The sequence below is a fragment of the Bolinopsis microptera genome, chromosome 11 (genome assembly GCF_026151205.1).
Source record: "Bolinopsis microptera isolate Bmic1 chromosome 11, MBARI_Bmic_1.0, whole genome shotgun sequence".
Classification (NCBI taxonomy): domain Eukaryota; kingdom Metazoa; phylum Ctenophora; class Tentaculata; order Lobata; family Bolinopsidae; genus Bolinopsis; species Bolinopsis microptera.
In genome coordinates, this window is record NC_087082.1 from 12,910,099 (window position 1) to 12,924,804 (window position 14,706).

Here is a 14,706-nt window from a genome sequence, read left to right on the forward strand (position 1 = left end):
GTCAATCACGCGACAACTGCTTCATCAAACTCAGAGTCAGCTCTTCCCTCGATGGGGTTCGCTGGGATTTCAATTATACAAATCTTACTATTACTATTCATCGAGAATATTCAATCCAAACATTGAGTACGTTTACCGATAATATCTTAAATGATATGTTTAGTGTTCACTTAGTAAGTGACTTACCAGGAGTTTCAACAGGATCTTTAGTGACCACATCCTGTAGATCCTCACGAGCGTATGAAGTGGCTGGGGTCGGGTAGACTACCACAGTGGTGGCAGTTTTTTCCATACCACCTCTCCCTCCGGTGAGAGTGCCCCCTTCTGTGGCGGCGTCTGTGGTGTCAGTGCCTCCATCAGTAGCAGCAGTGACTTTATCAGTGGTGCCATGAGTGCCCCCATCTGGAGGTGACCCAGTGGTTCCGCTGGGGGTATGAGTGCTACCGAAGGTGCCTGTTGTGGTCCTGGGACCGTTAGATATGGCCTCACTCGTGCCGGTAAGATTAGTGGAGCATGGTGTACCATCGTACAGGTACGATTGGTATCTAAGATAATCTGCCCCTAAAAAGAAATATCGTTAGTTTCAGATCTATTTGTTGACCGAAATAGACAGCAAAAAGCTGCAGGTCAGTCATTATGTCAGTTTGGGTATTTATTGTCTTGGGTACCACGACAGTTGGGGGTGAGAGTGAACAGTGAGTGAGATTATGGCCCTGACAAGGGCACCATATTATTCTTACGCTTTAGAAAACGCCTCCGCCACTCAAACGTTTATAACTCTTACCTCCACAGTCGACGAACGCGGAGTAGTCGAATTTGGGGAGTTCTTTACATTGGGTGAACTTTTGAGCATCTGAGTTGTACATGAATACATCCACTGGGACTTTCTGGGGATTAAAGTCTGGGTAAAATACCAAGTTGTAATAATTAGGTATTCATTTTACTAGTAAAAGCATGTGCGTAGTTGCGGATACAGGATGTAATGATCTAGCTTGTTCAATAGTTCAATTTAGAACATTTTAGGACGGAATCTTTCAGCAAGCTCCACAAACCTCGATTTTGTCTCCACTATCACAGAAGACCTTGGCCATGGTGATCTTCTTTATCTGTCTGATCTGCTCCTGAGTGAATTGCTTATCTGATTCAAACCAGAACCTGTCTCCGTCTCTCACTCTCTTGAACTGTTCAGCTATGATGCATCTGTAACCAGGAATATTGTTAGTTAACGTCAGAATAAACTATTCTTAATTCTACAGACATGTCCAATTTATTCAGGATATGAATGCTCGAATTAAGATTTTCAAACTTAACCATAATACGAACCAAACTTTTATTGCTCAGACTATCACAGTCTAAAATATCGAAGAAAACAGTTCAGATACTTTTCTACAACAAATGCTAACTACCTGAATGTAGGACCAACTAGACCACCCTCCACAATATCCTCCTCAAGTCCACCAACCCAGAGATCAATCTCGTCAACTGAAGAGTATAGCTCGGATAGGAGCTGTCTGGTTGTGGCGTTCCTAATCTCACTCTGAAATGTGTTGATGGTTAATCTGGTTAATCGAGAACATATATTAACACGAGTTCTGAGACTTACTTTTCAGCATGTACATTACCTTCACATAATAAATATTATGTGTAAAGAGTTGAAATCCCAAATACAGACACAATTTACGGAGCATTTGGATCAGACCCTAACCTGAAGATCGTGGAAGTCCAGAGCTCGTCTCATTCCACAAACTTGTCTCATGTCATTGTAAGTTGGGATAGCGTGGTCACGTCCTCTCTGTATGTTGATTGCTGCCAGATCCAAGGCTACCTACAATTACTATATCAGTGACTGCGAGGTTCTGTTTTTATGAAACGAACTTCTGACGCGGCGAATTTTGTCTCATTTGATTGCAGTAGAGAAGTAAAACCGTGGTTACAGTTTACACTATCATCAACCTGAAGACGCTATCATATATTATATATTTACGAACCTGAGCCACCACATTGAAGAGTCGTTCAGTAAGAGAGTCAGACAGTTTACCGTCAGGTAACTTCAGATTCTGCACGATCATTCCTCTGATTATTGGATCCACACCACCTGGCACGGACGATATTATATGAGGATTATATTGGTATCTAGAACCCTCATTATATTAGCTATTAGAGGAGTGGGGAGGGTGTTGCTAAATTCGATACAGAGCATTTTCTCATTTGATCAAAAGTTGATTGATCACTGATATCAACTGATGGGATTACAATGCTGATGAGTTCCACTTACCCTCGTCTAAGAGTCTGTAGGGAGTAAAGAAGGAGTTGTGTAGGGGCATATCTCCCAACTTAAACTTGTCGTAATTCTCTCCTGTGAAAGAACGTCAGGTTAAACTTGATATTTTGAATTACCTCTTGGTGGAAAGTAAAGGCCTGGTATCCTTTTAATTGGGCCTTAAGTACTGGGGTCTGTACTCACAATTTCGTAGCAAATAAGCTATGTTTGGTGTAGCACTCGTTGGGATAGTATAGGAATTCTAATTCCTATACCTTACTCGGGATTATTATGACCGGGATAAAGTGGCGGGTTTAGGGTAATTTTGCCATATTTTTCCCGAACCACATTTTCACCGGTCGTTAATAAACCCGCCGTCTCAGCTTTTAGGGTTCCCAAGGGGTATGGGTTCTCATATTATAATCGTTGTCTTATATTCACTAAAGAAGACTATTGGGACACTTGTTGTAGGTTTTGCGACTTCATTTGGCTAAAATTGCAAAAAATTCACCTTTTTGCCCAATTCTTGTCATATATCCTTATTGTCAAAGTTGATTTAAATAGGCCAATTTTTAATTTCTTAGGTATTGACTATCTCTACATAATGAAATAGGACTCAAAGTAAAAGTAACAGTTAAATTAAAACTTGAATTAATTAAAACTGTCAATAACATGAAACAGTTTCATCAGTCATTTATTCATAATTCTAAACAATGTGAACGATGCATTCTTTCGAAGATTTTCTACAAATTGAGTCATAATGGTTATTTGATACACGTAAAAATTTAATGCTAATTCAAAACAACGAATTTGCTAGAGTGCTAGACTACCAACACGTTACTACCAGCAGAAAGGGGATCACAAAAATTCCTATAAGTAACAACAATCTCACTATCAATAGTCCACAAGTTTATAAGTCCTTAAAAGGATCCTGTTCAGGGAATTGCGTGTAATTAATTGCCTCTAAAATACCAGCTCGACGAAATTCTGTCTACTTTCAACAATTATTGATAATTCGACTTGTTTCACAAGTTTTAGCAATGCGAAAATTTCTAAACTTGCTTATCTCTAATAAGGAAATTTACATCTGAGACAAAATTTTTGAATCTAAAATTGAAAGGTTGGACACCGGTAAAATGGCGACTGGGAAAATGTGGTGGGTTTTGAGCAATTTCGCCATATTTTTCCCGAACCATATTTTAACCGGTCGTTAATAAACCCGTCGTAATAATCCCGAGTAAGGTAAGTTGGGAATGAGGTAGTTGTCTGTTCACAGATCACCCTCTAAAACCTACAAGGAAATATTTCCTGTAGATTCTTGGTATATAAGCAACATTTGACAGAGCAACTTGTGGAGTGAGCTATGTGCCCAGCCTTGCGAACTCGGTGGATGTCCTTGCTGTACGGCAGTGTTAAACAAGGAACTGAAACCGAGGGGTTCCGTTCAGGCCCTTCACACTTTGTGTCTGTCTGGTTCTAATATAGGTACTATTACAATAATGACTTTAATATAAATGAGCCCTCGAGAAATTCATGAGATTAAAGAATCTTGCACTTTGAACACGGTTGAGTAAAGTATTGAGCTATTTAAAATTTCCTACTTTCTCTGTTGAAATATAGGCGGGTCCTTCATTTGATAACATGCCACCTGTCATCGTTCTAGGATCACGATTTAAAGTTTGCTCAATGAAATGCACGTGGAACAGTGGGTTAAAATATCAAGCTCTACATGCTCTATGATATTATTGTGGAGAGTCAACATTATAGCTGCATACTCCAAGCTGGTGCATATCGACTCAGACTACGATCACAAGTTGCAGATTCAGTTGTTTTTGTGGAAATTCTCAAGATAACGGCTCAACAACTAGCCGCTCAACATTCCTCAAAATTTCTAAAAATTAACTGGTATCTAATATAGTAGGTAAATAACTTTAAATTTAGTCATCTATCGAACAGAAGTTTTATTTTTACTACTGACGAAAAGAAATTACTCTCTTAGTTACCCGCTATAACTAAAAGTAAAAGACGTATACACTCAGCGCTAAAAGACTCTAACAGGTATCAGAGACAGATCTAATTACTAATAGGACCGAGAAACTTTCAGTCCATCAACAAGCTGATTCGGTGGTTTAGGCAGCGCGGACTGCTCAACTATACTGCAATAATAAATCAAGGTTAATTAAAGATACATATAATGCTGACCTCGTCTAAAGAGAGTAGGTGGAATGAGGGTGTGTCCGAATCTAAAAGCGGCGGTAGAGAACTCGTTTAGAAGAGAGGCGTCCACATCGGAGTCGTAACCAGTGTAGTCACCAATCTGCTCCATTCCTTCAACTCCTAGCACCTGGAGCAAAAGGAGACTTAGTAAAAATAAATAGAACAGAATTCAAGTTGCAAAACAGCTGTGGTTGATATCACGACTAACATTCTCCCAGTTTCGAGACAAAATGATGAGAAAATAAGATTGTAGGATGAAATTCCAGGTGAGAACAAAAGCAAGAGACAATGGAACTGAAGAATGAACCGTACCTTGGGTAAGTACTCCTGGTATGTAATATGCTGCATGACACCTCCTATAATCTTCCTAGTTTCTTCGTAGATACGATCATCGTTCCACTGGGGGTTCACTTCAGCTAGATTGTAAGCTATCTCGTTGTGCTGTCTCATGAACAGGGTGTGAAGGGTGGTCAGGCCTGGCTGCTCTGTTACTCTGAAGTCTCCTGCAGAGATTTGGAATGAGATTTTAATGTCGCTCAACTGGTGAAGTGGTTAAAGTTATAATCCGGTAATCCTATATATTTAGTTATTTTTAGATAGGATCAGATTTTAAAAATACTGAAGGTGAAGACCTCTATTTAAACAAATCAGATCAAGTTAAGTTACCTGCAATGAAGCAATCCAGGAATACAGTGGCAGCTTTACCAATACACCTCCTGTCATTCTCCATTTCCTCAGGAATAAGGTTGTCTTCAATAGGTAGGAAGTGTTTGCCGGGAATTGACTCCTCTCCAACTCTCAACTGACCTTTGTTGGCAGATCTGAGGAAATTTGAATAATTATTCCACAGTGATTTTGCCCAATTAAATAAAGGTTCTCAAATTCGAATGTAGCTTGAAGTCGAATTTTTCACGACAACCGGAGGTATTTATTATTTAATGCGTGCCCGACATGGCAAAGTTTCTTTATGAATATAATAAATACAGATGCTTAACCAATAAAGACCGAGTAAAGTGCGACTTAAACCTGTCATATTTAAATTAAAGCAATTTCCTGGAAAATTTACAGCATCTGTATTTTTACTACTCTAGTAATTATTCTATTATAGTTGGTGCTTGTATCTTAGTCTACACAAAATTTAAAAGTGTTCTTATGATTTGAATCATCACTTTTTTAAATCATAAGGTCGACTTTGTAACTCACATAGTTGGCGACAAATAAATAAGTGATTTACGTTTCAATTAAATGTACATATCAGTAAAGTCATTTTATGCATTGGAGTCAAATGTTTGACCGATGGAACAGTAGATAATACGTCTCGTCAATAATCATCTGATTTCCCTAACTTCTACCTTACCTACTATTGCGGTTAGTTGTTTGAAAAATGTAGTATCAAACACAATAAAATATAAACTACTTATAATGTCAAATCACTAACCTGTCCCGGAGAGTCTCCATCTCCTGATCAGCACTACCGTACACAGTACTAGCGTCCAGGAAGGACGTCACCTGATTCAACTGCTCTCTTACTCTCGTTTCCTTACCGAAAACACTCGTGTCACCGGTACCTGTTTGTAGATTATTGTTACAGCTAAACGAGAGTTTTAGGGAGAAAACTGCGATCACAATTCTTGTTTATTCTTGATTCGAATGTTCGGTTAACAATCTGAAGTGGAAGACTTACCACATATTGAGGCAGATCTAACGAAGGGCATACACGCCGCATCTATCCTGGAGTCATTGCTGTGGACCTCTATTGGGAAGCAAGGCATGGTGTTGGTACAGGTTTGTTCACACATTAATCCAAGGAATGGAGCAAATGATGTCTCACTAGGTCCTGCCACTGTCTAGAGTTGTTAGATTTGTTGAGAAGCGGGAAAGAAAAGGAGAAGAAATGATTTAAATGTAAATGGCATGTAAGTTATTGTATTGAAAAAAGGAAGGGGTTTTAGAACATCAATCTTCAAGGGTCAATTGTACAGATTCTGTGGCTCACCTGAGCAAGATCGTGGTCGACGAACTGACCGAAATGCATCATAAGGACACTGAACTGAGAGTGAGCCTTGATGGTGTGAGTCCGGATCAAACGCTGGGAGATCAGCCTGGCAGAGGGAAGAGTACGACCCCAACCACGGGGAGTATTGTACCTGGGAGCAGGAGACTGTTACCTACTCGTGGGATGGAGAAATGGCACGGGATTATTGTAGTGTTCTGGTTTTAATAGTGGGAAAATGAATTATATTTGTCTGTAAATGCTTGATTATTGAAATTTCTTGGAATACATTTAATTGATTTTAGCATAGAGGGTAAACTGGTGATGAGTTGAGTTCACTAACTTGTTTTCGTAGATAGCGGGAAGGAATCTGTTGATCTTGTTAAGGCTGGAACCCCAGGTAGGGTGCTTGATGTTGTTACAAGTTCCGTCGTGGGACCTGAACGACATAGCCTGACACCTCATCTGACATTTGGGCTGTCGTTTCTGAGGTAATATTTGTCATACGTTGTATGACCCGCCGCGCACGAAGTGCGCGGCTCCCCCTGTAGCGTCGAAGACGCTACAGTGAAACGACCGTGGGGGTCACCACGTGATACAAGGTAATATGCGGTATTTATTTATTTGTTTAAATTAAATTATTATGCACATAGTAATTTTTGTTTCTGAAAGTCAAGATTGTCAACTCATGAAAATTATAAGTCCTTTAAATGAAGAACAACATAGCCTGGGGTATGACATTTTTTACACTAATTAGTGAACAAAATAAAATGTATCAAGATCAAGAATCAAGATAATTCAGCGTACCCTACGGTGACAGCCAGACAGATCTTCAAGATGGTCAATAGCTTCAGGGCTGAGCAGGGAGTCAAGAGGTCTATTGTTCCTCTCCATAGATGTAACGTTCAGGGCTTCAATTTGCTCGTGTATGTAGTTCATTGCATGTTCAAATACCTCTGCTGACTGCAAAATTTCGGGAAATAACGTACACAAATAATCTTTTTTTTGGTATTAAAAACTAAAATTTCAAATTCAAATAGCTCAGCAACTAATGTAATAACGTTTTAAAAAGCTGGTTACTGACCATTGCCATGTAAAGTGCCTGTCTAGTAGGCTGTCTGACCATGTGGAACAAGTCTTGAGGAGTGGGGTGGAAGTTAGGTGCGTTAAAACGGGCTCTGAGGGGAACAGTTTTAATATCAAGTAAAACGGGGAAGATAGATAACGAGTTATTGTAAACAATGTTACTAGAATAAAGTTAGTGATCTATATTGTTTTAAATCATTGTGGCAGATTTTAATCTATAGGCGTTGATTGTTACGTTGATTGCAACAGATTGATCAGACTGCATCTAAAACAAGTGCCAATTTACTTGAGGATGATTTGAGTCTCCTGAATAGCACTCTGAACGAACTCCTGAGCGTAATCTAGAGCATCCGATACGAATCTGTCTCCGGGGAATGGTGTGGCATCTGGGGACAGGAGGGTTATACAAATTTATACAAATTTATAGTGCTAAGTACATCGAAGAACATGTATTCACATTCCAGTATCCACGAACGAAAAATATACAAAAAAGAGGTTGTCATTTTCGATGAACTCACTAGACGCTAACAACTTCTGATAATTCCACTATCCGTGTTCTAAACTTTACAAAACTCACCAGTTACTGCTAAAGCGAACTCATGTCGACTGCTTCCAGCCAGATTACTGGCTCTACACTCGTAGATACCAGTATCCTCGAACTGTACGGACCTGAACACCAGTCTCTCTTGTACCTCTCCTGGCCGGGTTACATGCTGGATCTCATAGGTTTGAGAGAAGGGCAGATACTGGTTGTCCTGAGGGGGAGGAAGGTTAGTTTTTAGTAAGTTTGGGACTAAGAGAAGGGCAGAAACTGGTTGTCCTGAGGGGGAGGAAGGTTAGTTTTTAGTAAGTTTGGGAATAAGAGAAGGGCAGATACTGGTTGTCCTGAGGGGGAGGAGGATTAGTTTTTAGTAAGTTTGGGACTAAGAGAAGGGCAGATACTGGTTGTCCTGAGGGGGAGGAGGGTTAGTTTTTAGTAAGTTTGGGACTAAAAGAAGGGCAGATACTGGTTGTCCTGAGGGGGAGGAGGGTTAGTTTTTAGTAAGTTTGGGACTAAAAGAAGGGCAGATACTGGTTGTTCTGAGGGGGAGGAGCGTTAGTTTTTAGTAAGTTTGGGACTAAGAGAAGGGCAGATACTGGTTGTCCTGAGGGGGAGGAGGGTTAGTTTTTAGTAAGTTTGGGACTAAGAGAAGGGCAGATACTGGTTGTCCTGAGGGGGAGAAAGGTTAGTTTTTAGTAAGTTTGGGAATAAAAGAAGGGCAGATACTGGTTGTCCTGAGGGGGAGGAGGGTTAGTTTTTAGTAAGTTTGGGACTAAGAGAAGGGCAGATACTGGTTGTCCTGAGGGGGAGAAAGGTTAGTTTTTAGTAAGTTTGGGACTAAGAGAAGGGCAGATACTGGTTGTCCTGAGGGGGAGAAAGGTTAGTTTTTAGTAAGTTTGGGACTAAAAGAAGGGCAGATACTGGTTGTCCTGAGGTGGAGGAGGGTTAGTTTTTAGTAAGTTTGGGACTAAGAGAAGGGCAGATACTGGTTGTCCTGAGGGGGAGGAGGGTTAGTTTTTAGTAAGTTTTGGACTAAGAGAAGGGCAGATACTGGTTGTCCTGAGGGGGAGGAGGGTTAGTTTTTAGTAAGTTTGGGACTAAGAGAAGGGCAGATACTGGTTGTCCTGAGAGGGAGGAAGGTTAGTTTTTATTAAGTTTGGGACTAAGAGAAGGGCAGATACTGGTTGTCCTGAGGGGGAGGAAGGTTAGTTTTTAGTAAGTTTGGGACTAAAAGAAGGGCAGATACTGGTTGTCCTGAGGGGGAGGAAGGTTAGTTTTGAGTAAGTTTGGGACTAAGAGAAGGGCAGATACTACACATGGCTTGGATTAAGCCTTTGTCAGCAGATTAACAGTCAGAGTCCCATTTGAAAGTGACCCCCTTTTGTAACAATTTGTACAAAGGTGCTGCAATGAAACTGAACCCCTTAATCAAACCACGATTATATTTCAGGGCGCCAAGAAATTTTTGCAGTCTTTTGACAGAATTCGGAGGTGAATTATAACTGCTTTATTGCTTCTGTCCCTCCTTGCCGATAATGTGTCCCAGAAACTTGACTTCCTGCGTTTGATAATGGCATTATATTGAAAAACTCTACATCGTCTGGCTGGATACAAATAATGGTTCTTTACACGTACGCAGAACAGTGAAGGATGACTAAAGGTATGCAGGTATTAACACCAGTATCACTAATCGGGACTACTTGTGTGGCACTATTAATAAAACAGCAAAATGCCTTAAAGGAATGCAATTCTCACCAAATTGCATTTCAAGAATTTCACAAATAATGAAGAATCAATCGAATGCCAACATAGTGAAGAAGTGCTAAAATAACATCTATAGTTAGTTAGACATGACAGTGGATAAATTGCTAAATAATAACTTGCCTTGAACCATTCGATAACTGGAGTGGGACCACCGAACACTGAACAACTGAATACGGCACTGCCTCCAAACGGTACCCACGCATCTTTGGGTGGCTCCCTAAACTGAGGGGTAACTGAAAATATTTTGTTACTCGTTTCTAAAAATATTTTTCCTCAGTCGAATAAGTACGTTATACGCCTGGAAACTTCATCTCGATTAAACCTGAATTAAGATCACAAGTAAATCTAATAGTCCACTCACTAAGGACTTGTAAGATGGCGCTGGCCTCCGCGACTCCCCCGGCGTTGGTAGCTACACAAATATACTTTCCACTGTCACTGGGATTCGGGAACCTGATCCGCAGGGTCTTGTACGCATCTGTTTCGTACCTTCCACTAGGATGGTTCTCCGGCTCCACGATCGTTATATTCTGATCGAACATGCCGGTTATTAACATGCCGGTTGTAAACATGCCGGTTAGACATCATGGGGGAACTTGGTACATGGGTAAACTTGGTAGATATAAAGGATATTTATGAGGAGTTTAATTAACTATTGGACAAGGTGTAGCCCCATAAATTGGTTGAGAAATTTTCAATATTATCTAAAAGCAGTTCGGCTGCCAATAAATCACCTCGAAAGTTTCGACTCTCCATGTGATTTTAGGGCGAGGGTTGCCATTAGCCCTGCACGCGATACCGATAATATCAGCATCAAGGGAGTTCGTATCTTGGGGTCTGGTCGTTATCTTGGGAGGATCTGAGAGAGAATTTTCAATATACCAAATCGAAACCAAGCAAAAAATGTACAGTATTATGTAAACTGGTAATAAAAAGTGGAGTGCGAATGTGTTTTAGTTGGCAGAACTTCTGAGTTGTGGCTAACCTAGGACGAGAACTCTAGAGGCGGCCCAGGAACGTCCTCCATCATTTGTAGCCACGCAGACGTACTGAGCACTGTAACCAGCTGTAACCTGATGGGAATTAAATGTTAAAATTCTTTTCCCAGTTCTCAGAAAATATCAAATAAATTTTTAACTACCATTAAGCTGGGAGTTTTTAGTATGGAATGGAAATACTCACATCTCGGGCGTAAAGATGGCCCTTCTTCGTGACCAGGAAGTTGCCGCCGGCGTAGTTCCGTATTTCCTCTTTGGTTAAATCGTCAGGAATCACTGGTGGATTCCTGAGCTGACTTCTCCCTGGAGATAGTCGTCAAATATTTTAACTGGTGTAAGTGCAATTTACTGTTTGGTCACCAAGTTTATATTTCTGCAAACAACATCGTATGAGTTCACTTACACCTCATGCCATCATATCAAATATCAAGACTTTAAAAATAAAATGTGCCCACAAAAAACGAGTAACTAATACAAGTAATATAAGTATAACGTATAGAGGTAGATAGTAGATACACATTACACAGTACAGCTGTGTTGAATAATATAAAGTTGTATAACGGTTAACATACCAATAAACCACTCGATAGTAGGTTTAGGATCGCCCTGTGCTTCACAAGGTAAGTGTATCAGAGCTCCTACGTGCACTGTAATGTCACTTGGGGAGATTTTGATCGTCGGGCGGGCACTGACTGCGTCCTGGGACAGGGTCCCAGCCAGCAGCAGGCTGAAGAGAAGGAGCACAACCATGCACTGATCTGCTTAAAATATAGGGTGGAAATTTGCTAGATTTGGGTAATAATGTAAAAATAACGAATTTGAATGGTGGGCTACTTGATAGGATTGTTGACATGTTAGAGGTATTAGAGGTGTTGCAACTTTGCAAGATGGCATAGGCTAGCCAGCTATAAATATAAGTCCAGCTTCAGAATCCTGATCCTGCAGGGCTGCAGTGTGCAAATGTACTGGCTGCAAGGAGCCCCCACGTATTATGTAAAGATGTAAGTACGTGATGCACAATTCTAACTAACAGGTCTAAACATAGAAATACAGCAACCTTATCAAAAACTTTCGACCATGGAAAATCCAGATTCCAGATTGTATTTGCTGTCTTGATGTCAGCAATAAAAATATCAATGCATGAAATATTGTACGATATTTCGGTTACCAGCTTATCGGGGTACGAGATATCGTTATATCAGGATCAACATTTTAGTTGTATAGCAACATTATAGCGCCAAAACTACAGTATAACAGCAGTATAGCGCCAAAACAAGTGGTATTGAAGCTGGTAGTGGTACTCAGTAAGGGCACATAATCTGTTAACAAGATGTTTAAAAAAGAAGTGTGCGGTTCACTGAGTTTTTGAACGACTGAAGAGTGAAGGCGGGTGAGGACAGAAAGATCATAGTTACAAAAGTACAAACAACATGACATCTACAGATTCACACGTATAGTACGTATCAGCTCTTATTATTGAAACTGGAACGAGAAAGGCTGATATAATTACGAGATCTTAGTTTTGGACGATATGCACTGATACTAAAGCTGCAAAGCAAGAAAAAACTCGAAAGGCATAAACTAGTAATTTGTATATCTGATGACAGTGCACTGCCGGTATACTTTTGAAGTAAGTTAGATCAGAGAAAGAAAACCTACTAGCTACTTACAGAATACAAACGCCACAAGGGCACAAAGTTTTAAACTTAAGGCTCGCTCATTAAATTACTGAACGTGGCATACTAATTAAACTGTTTACTTTTCAAGCTTCAACGCGAAACTAGGACGTACATTTAAGATTCCTCAGCTTATAATGACAAAGTTTATCAGTCTACTAGGTTAATGAAATTTGAGCGTGTTAACGAGGCACTGTCTACATGACACGGATACGGATAACAGAACTAAAGGAATAAGGATGAGAACAACTTACAACACAAAACATTTCCGGATCAAGTGGAACAAAATATTACAATGAATTATAAAAGGGTCTCCGAATAAGATCATTCCAACAAACGTGCGTCCTTCACATATTTTCATCGCGCGGCGTAGTCAGTGACAGTATATGTGTTGATTATATTATGGTGCGACTTTTTCAACTCTAAAACAATTCTTCGGCAAGTAATACAATAGGGGGGGGGGGGGGTGGAAAACTTATCACCTCATTCAATTATCAAACGAAATGATTAATGTTCCAATAAAATGGTGAATTTTTATTTATTTAACAGGCTTTTAGTTTTGGACAGTGATTGAATGATCAACTTATTCCAAACACAAAGGTGTTAGAAAATAGAAACATCTCACACTTGCAGTAGATCAAGGTTCCAGATTCGTTCACGATCGAATTTATTTTCCACAAACTAACCTTGTTAAAACAATCGTATTAATTCATTTGGGCACTGCAATTGTAGACGAAGGAATGAGTCTCTGGAGAATCAAATAGTTAAGATTGAAACATACTATTACTGTTGACTCCTTGTTCACTCAATTTTCCGTCTTGGTGATGATTTTTACCGATACTAATTTTAGGACACCTCACTCCATAACTGATTATAACTTGGTATAAATTCACATCTAGGAGATCTTGTACACGTGTATCATGATTAGATAATCGTAGCCTTTCTTATGGAGGGTATATTACAAGGTGGTCCTGATCAGGTCATTTGTCCACGTTGCAGGTTTTAGCAAATAAATTTACCTGTGCAGCTTTAAAATGAGTTTGCATTGCCACAAGTAATGAACTTGTAATTCCGTTAATTTCACTGAATGATTTGATGCCTCATGACGCATATTACTAAAGACATGTTGTGTTATAACTTTATAAGTGAAAGATTGCTAAATTGTTAAACCTGGGCATTTTAAGATATATGGAATTGTATCCTATTAGGTTTCTGTAGGAATTGTGAGATGCTGATCTAATTAAGTTCTAGGAGGTTAAATAATTTACATACTGGATTTGTCAAATTGGCAGGTTTTTGGATAATTTGATTATACAATGTGTTATGATCGTATAACTAATCTAGTAATCAGGAAATATTGTGTGTGATCACATACACACGCTAGGGGAGTAGTTTAGACGTAAACTTGAGTTGTGTTGTAGCAGACCTGGCCCAGAGAATCGAAAATAGTACGATTTTTAGTGATGAAATCGAAGCGAAAACCCTGTAACCATATTACATTAGGACGCAATGAAACTACCGGACCACGATGTATGGGGACTTGACACGGCGGCTGCTTTTCGAGGAGGCTGAACAAGATTAAACTAGATATAAATATAATTACCGTTCTTTAGGACAAATTGCTTTAAAATACACTTGAATTTTATCTACCTTATCAGACCTTATTTGTACGGACATTAAATGAACAGACATAGTTATGAACGGACATTAATATGAACGCTAAAAGGCATTCAAAACCATCAAAAATCCGAATTTTTTTCATTTTTTAAAACTTTTAAAAAACTTTAGCAAATGATTTTTAAATCCATTTTTATACTATAAATAAGAAAAGCGGTTCTTTTGCGATAGTCAAAACGCGACAACTAGCGCTGGATGGCGACAACTAGCGCTATCCAGCGCTAGTTGTCGCCATCCAGCGCTAGTTGTCGCCATCCAGCGCTAGTTGTCGCTATCCAGCGCTATTTGACGCTGGCTATGCGACACTGTCGCACGCAATAGTTTGCGATGGCCACTGCCAGCGCAACTGGCCATCGCAGAAAACAGTTCGATAACTAGCGCTGGATAGCGACAACTAGCGCTGGCCAGCGCTGGCCATCGATATCCAGCGCAATATTTTTGCGCTATTACTCGTCAGCTAGCGCTGGCCAGCGCTAACCAGCGCTAACCAGCGC

General features: G+C 39.9%; 1 protein-coding gene across 1 annotated transcript; it reads right to left on the reverse strand.

Moving 5' to 3' along the window:
• Window positions 1-5: 5 nt before the first annotated feature.
• LOC134823646 (peroxidasin-like) lies at window positions 6-12,855 on the reverse strand. Its single transcript, XM_063835180.1, has 25 exons — window positions 11,432-12,855; window positions 11,044-11,162; window positions 10,847-10,934; window positions 10,596-10,720; window positions 10,223-10,391; window positions 9,982-10,094; window positions 8,134-8,311; window positions 7,843-7,942; window positions 7,555-7,648; window positions 7,278-7,433; window positions 6,814-6,956; window positions 6,474-6,624; window positions 6,162-6,324; window positions 5,916-6,045; window positions 5,144-5,298; window positions 4,790-4,980; window positions 4,463-4,604; window positions 2,276-2,356; window positions 1,989-2,095; window positions 1,706-1,825; window positions 1,407-1,537; window positions 1,053-1,200; window positions 785-887; window positions 187-561; window positions 6-61 (listed from the first exon to the last, which is right to left on the reverse strand). Exons 1-25 carry the CDS (start codon window positions 11,607-11,609, stop codon window positions 6-8), a joined length of 3,516 nt encoding a protein of 1,171 aa, XP_063691250.1. The 5' UTR covers window positions 11,610-12,855.
• Window positions 12,856-14,706: the final 1,851 nt, after the last annotated feature.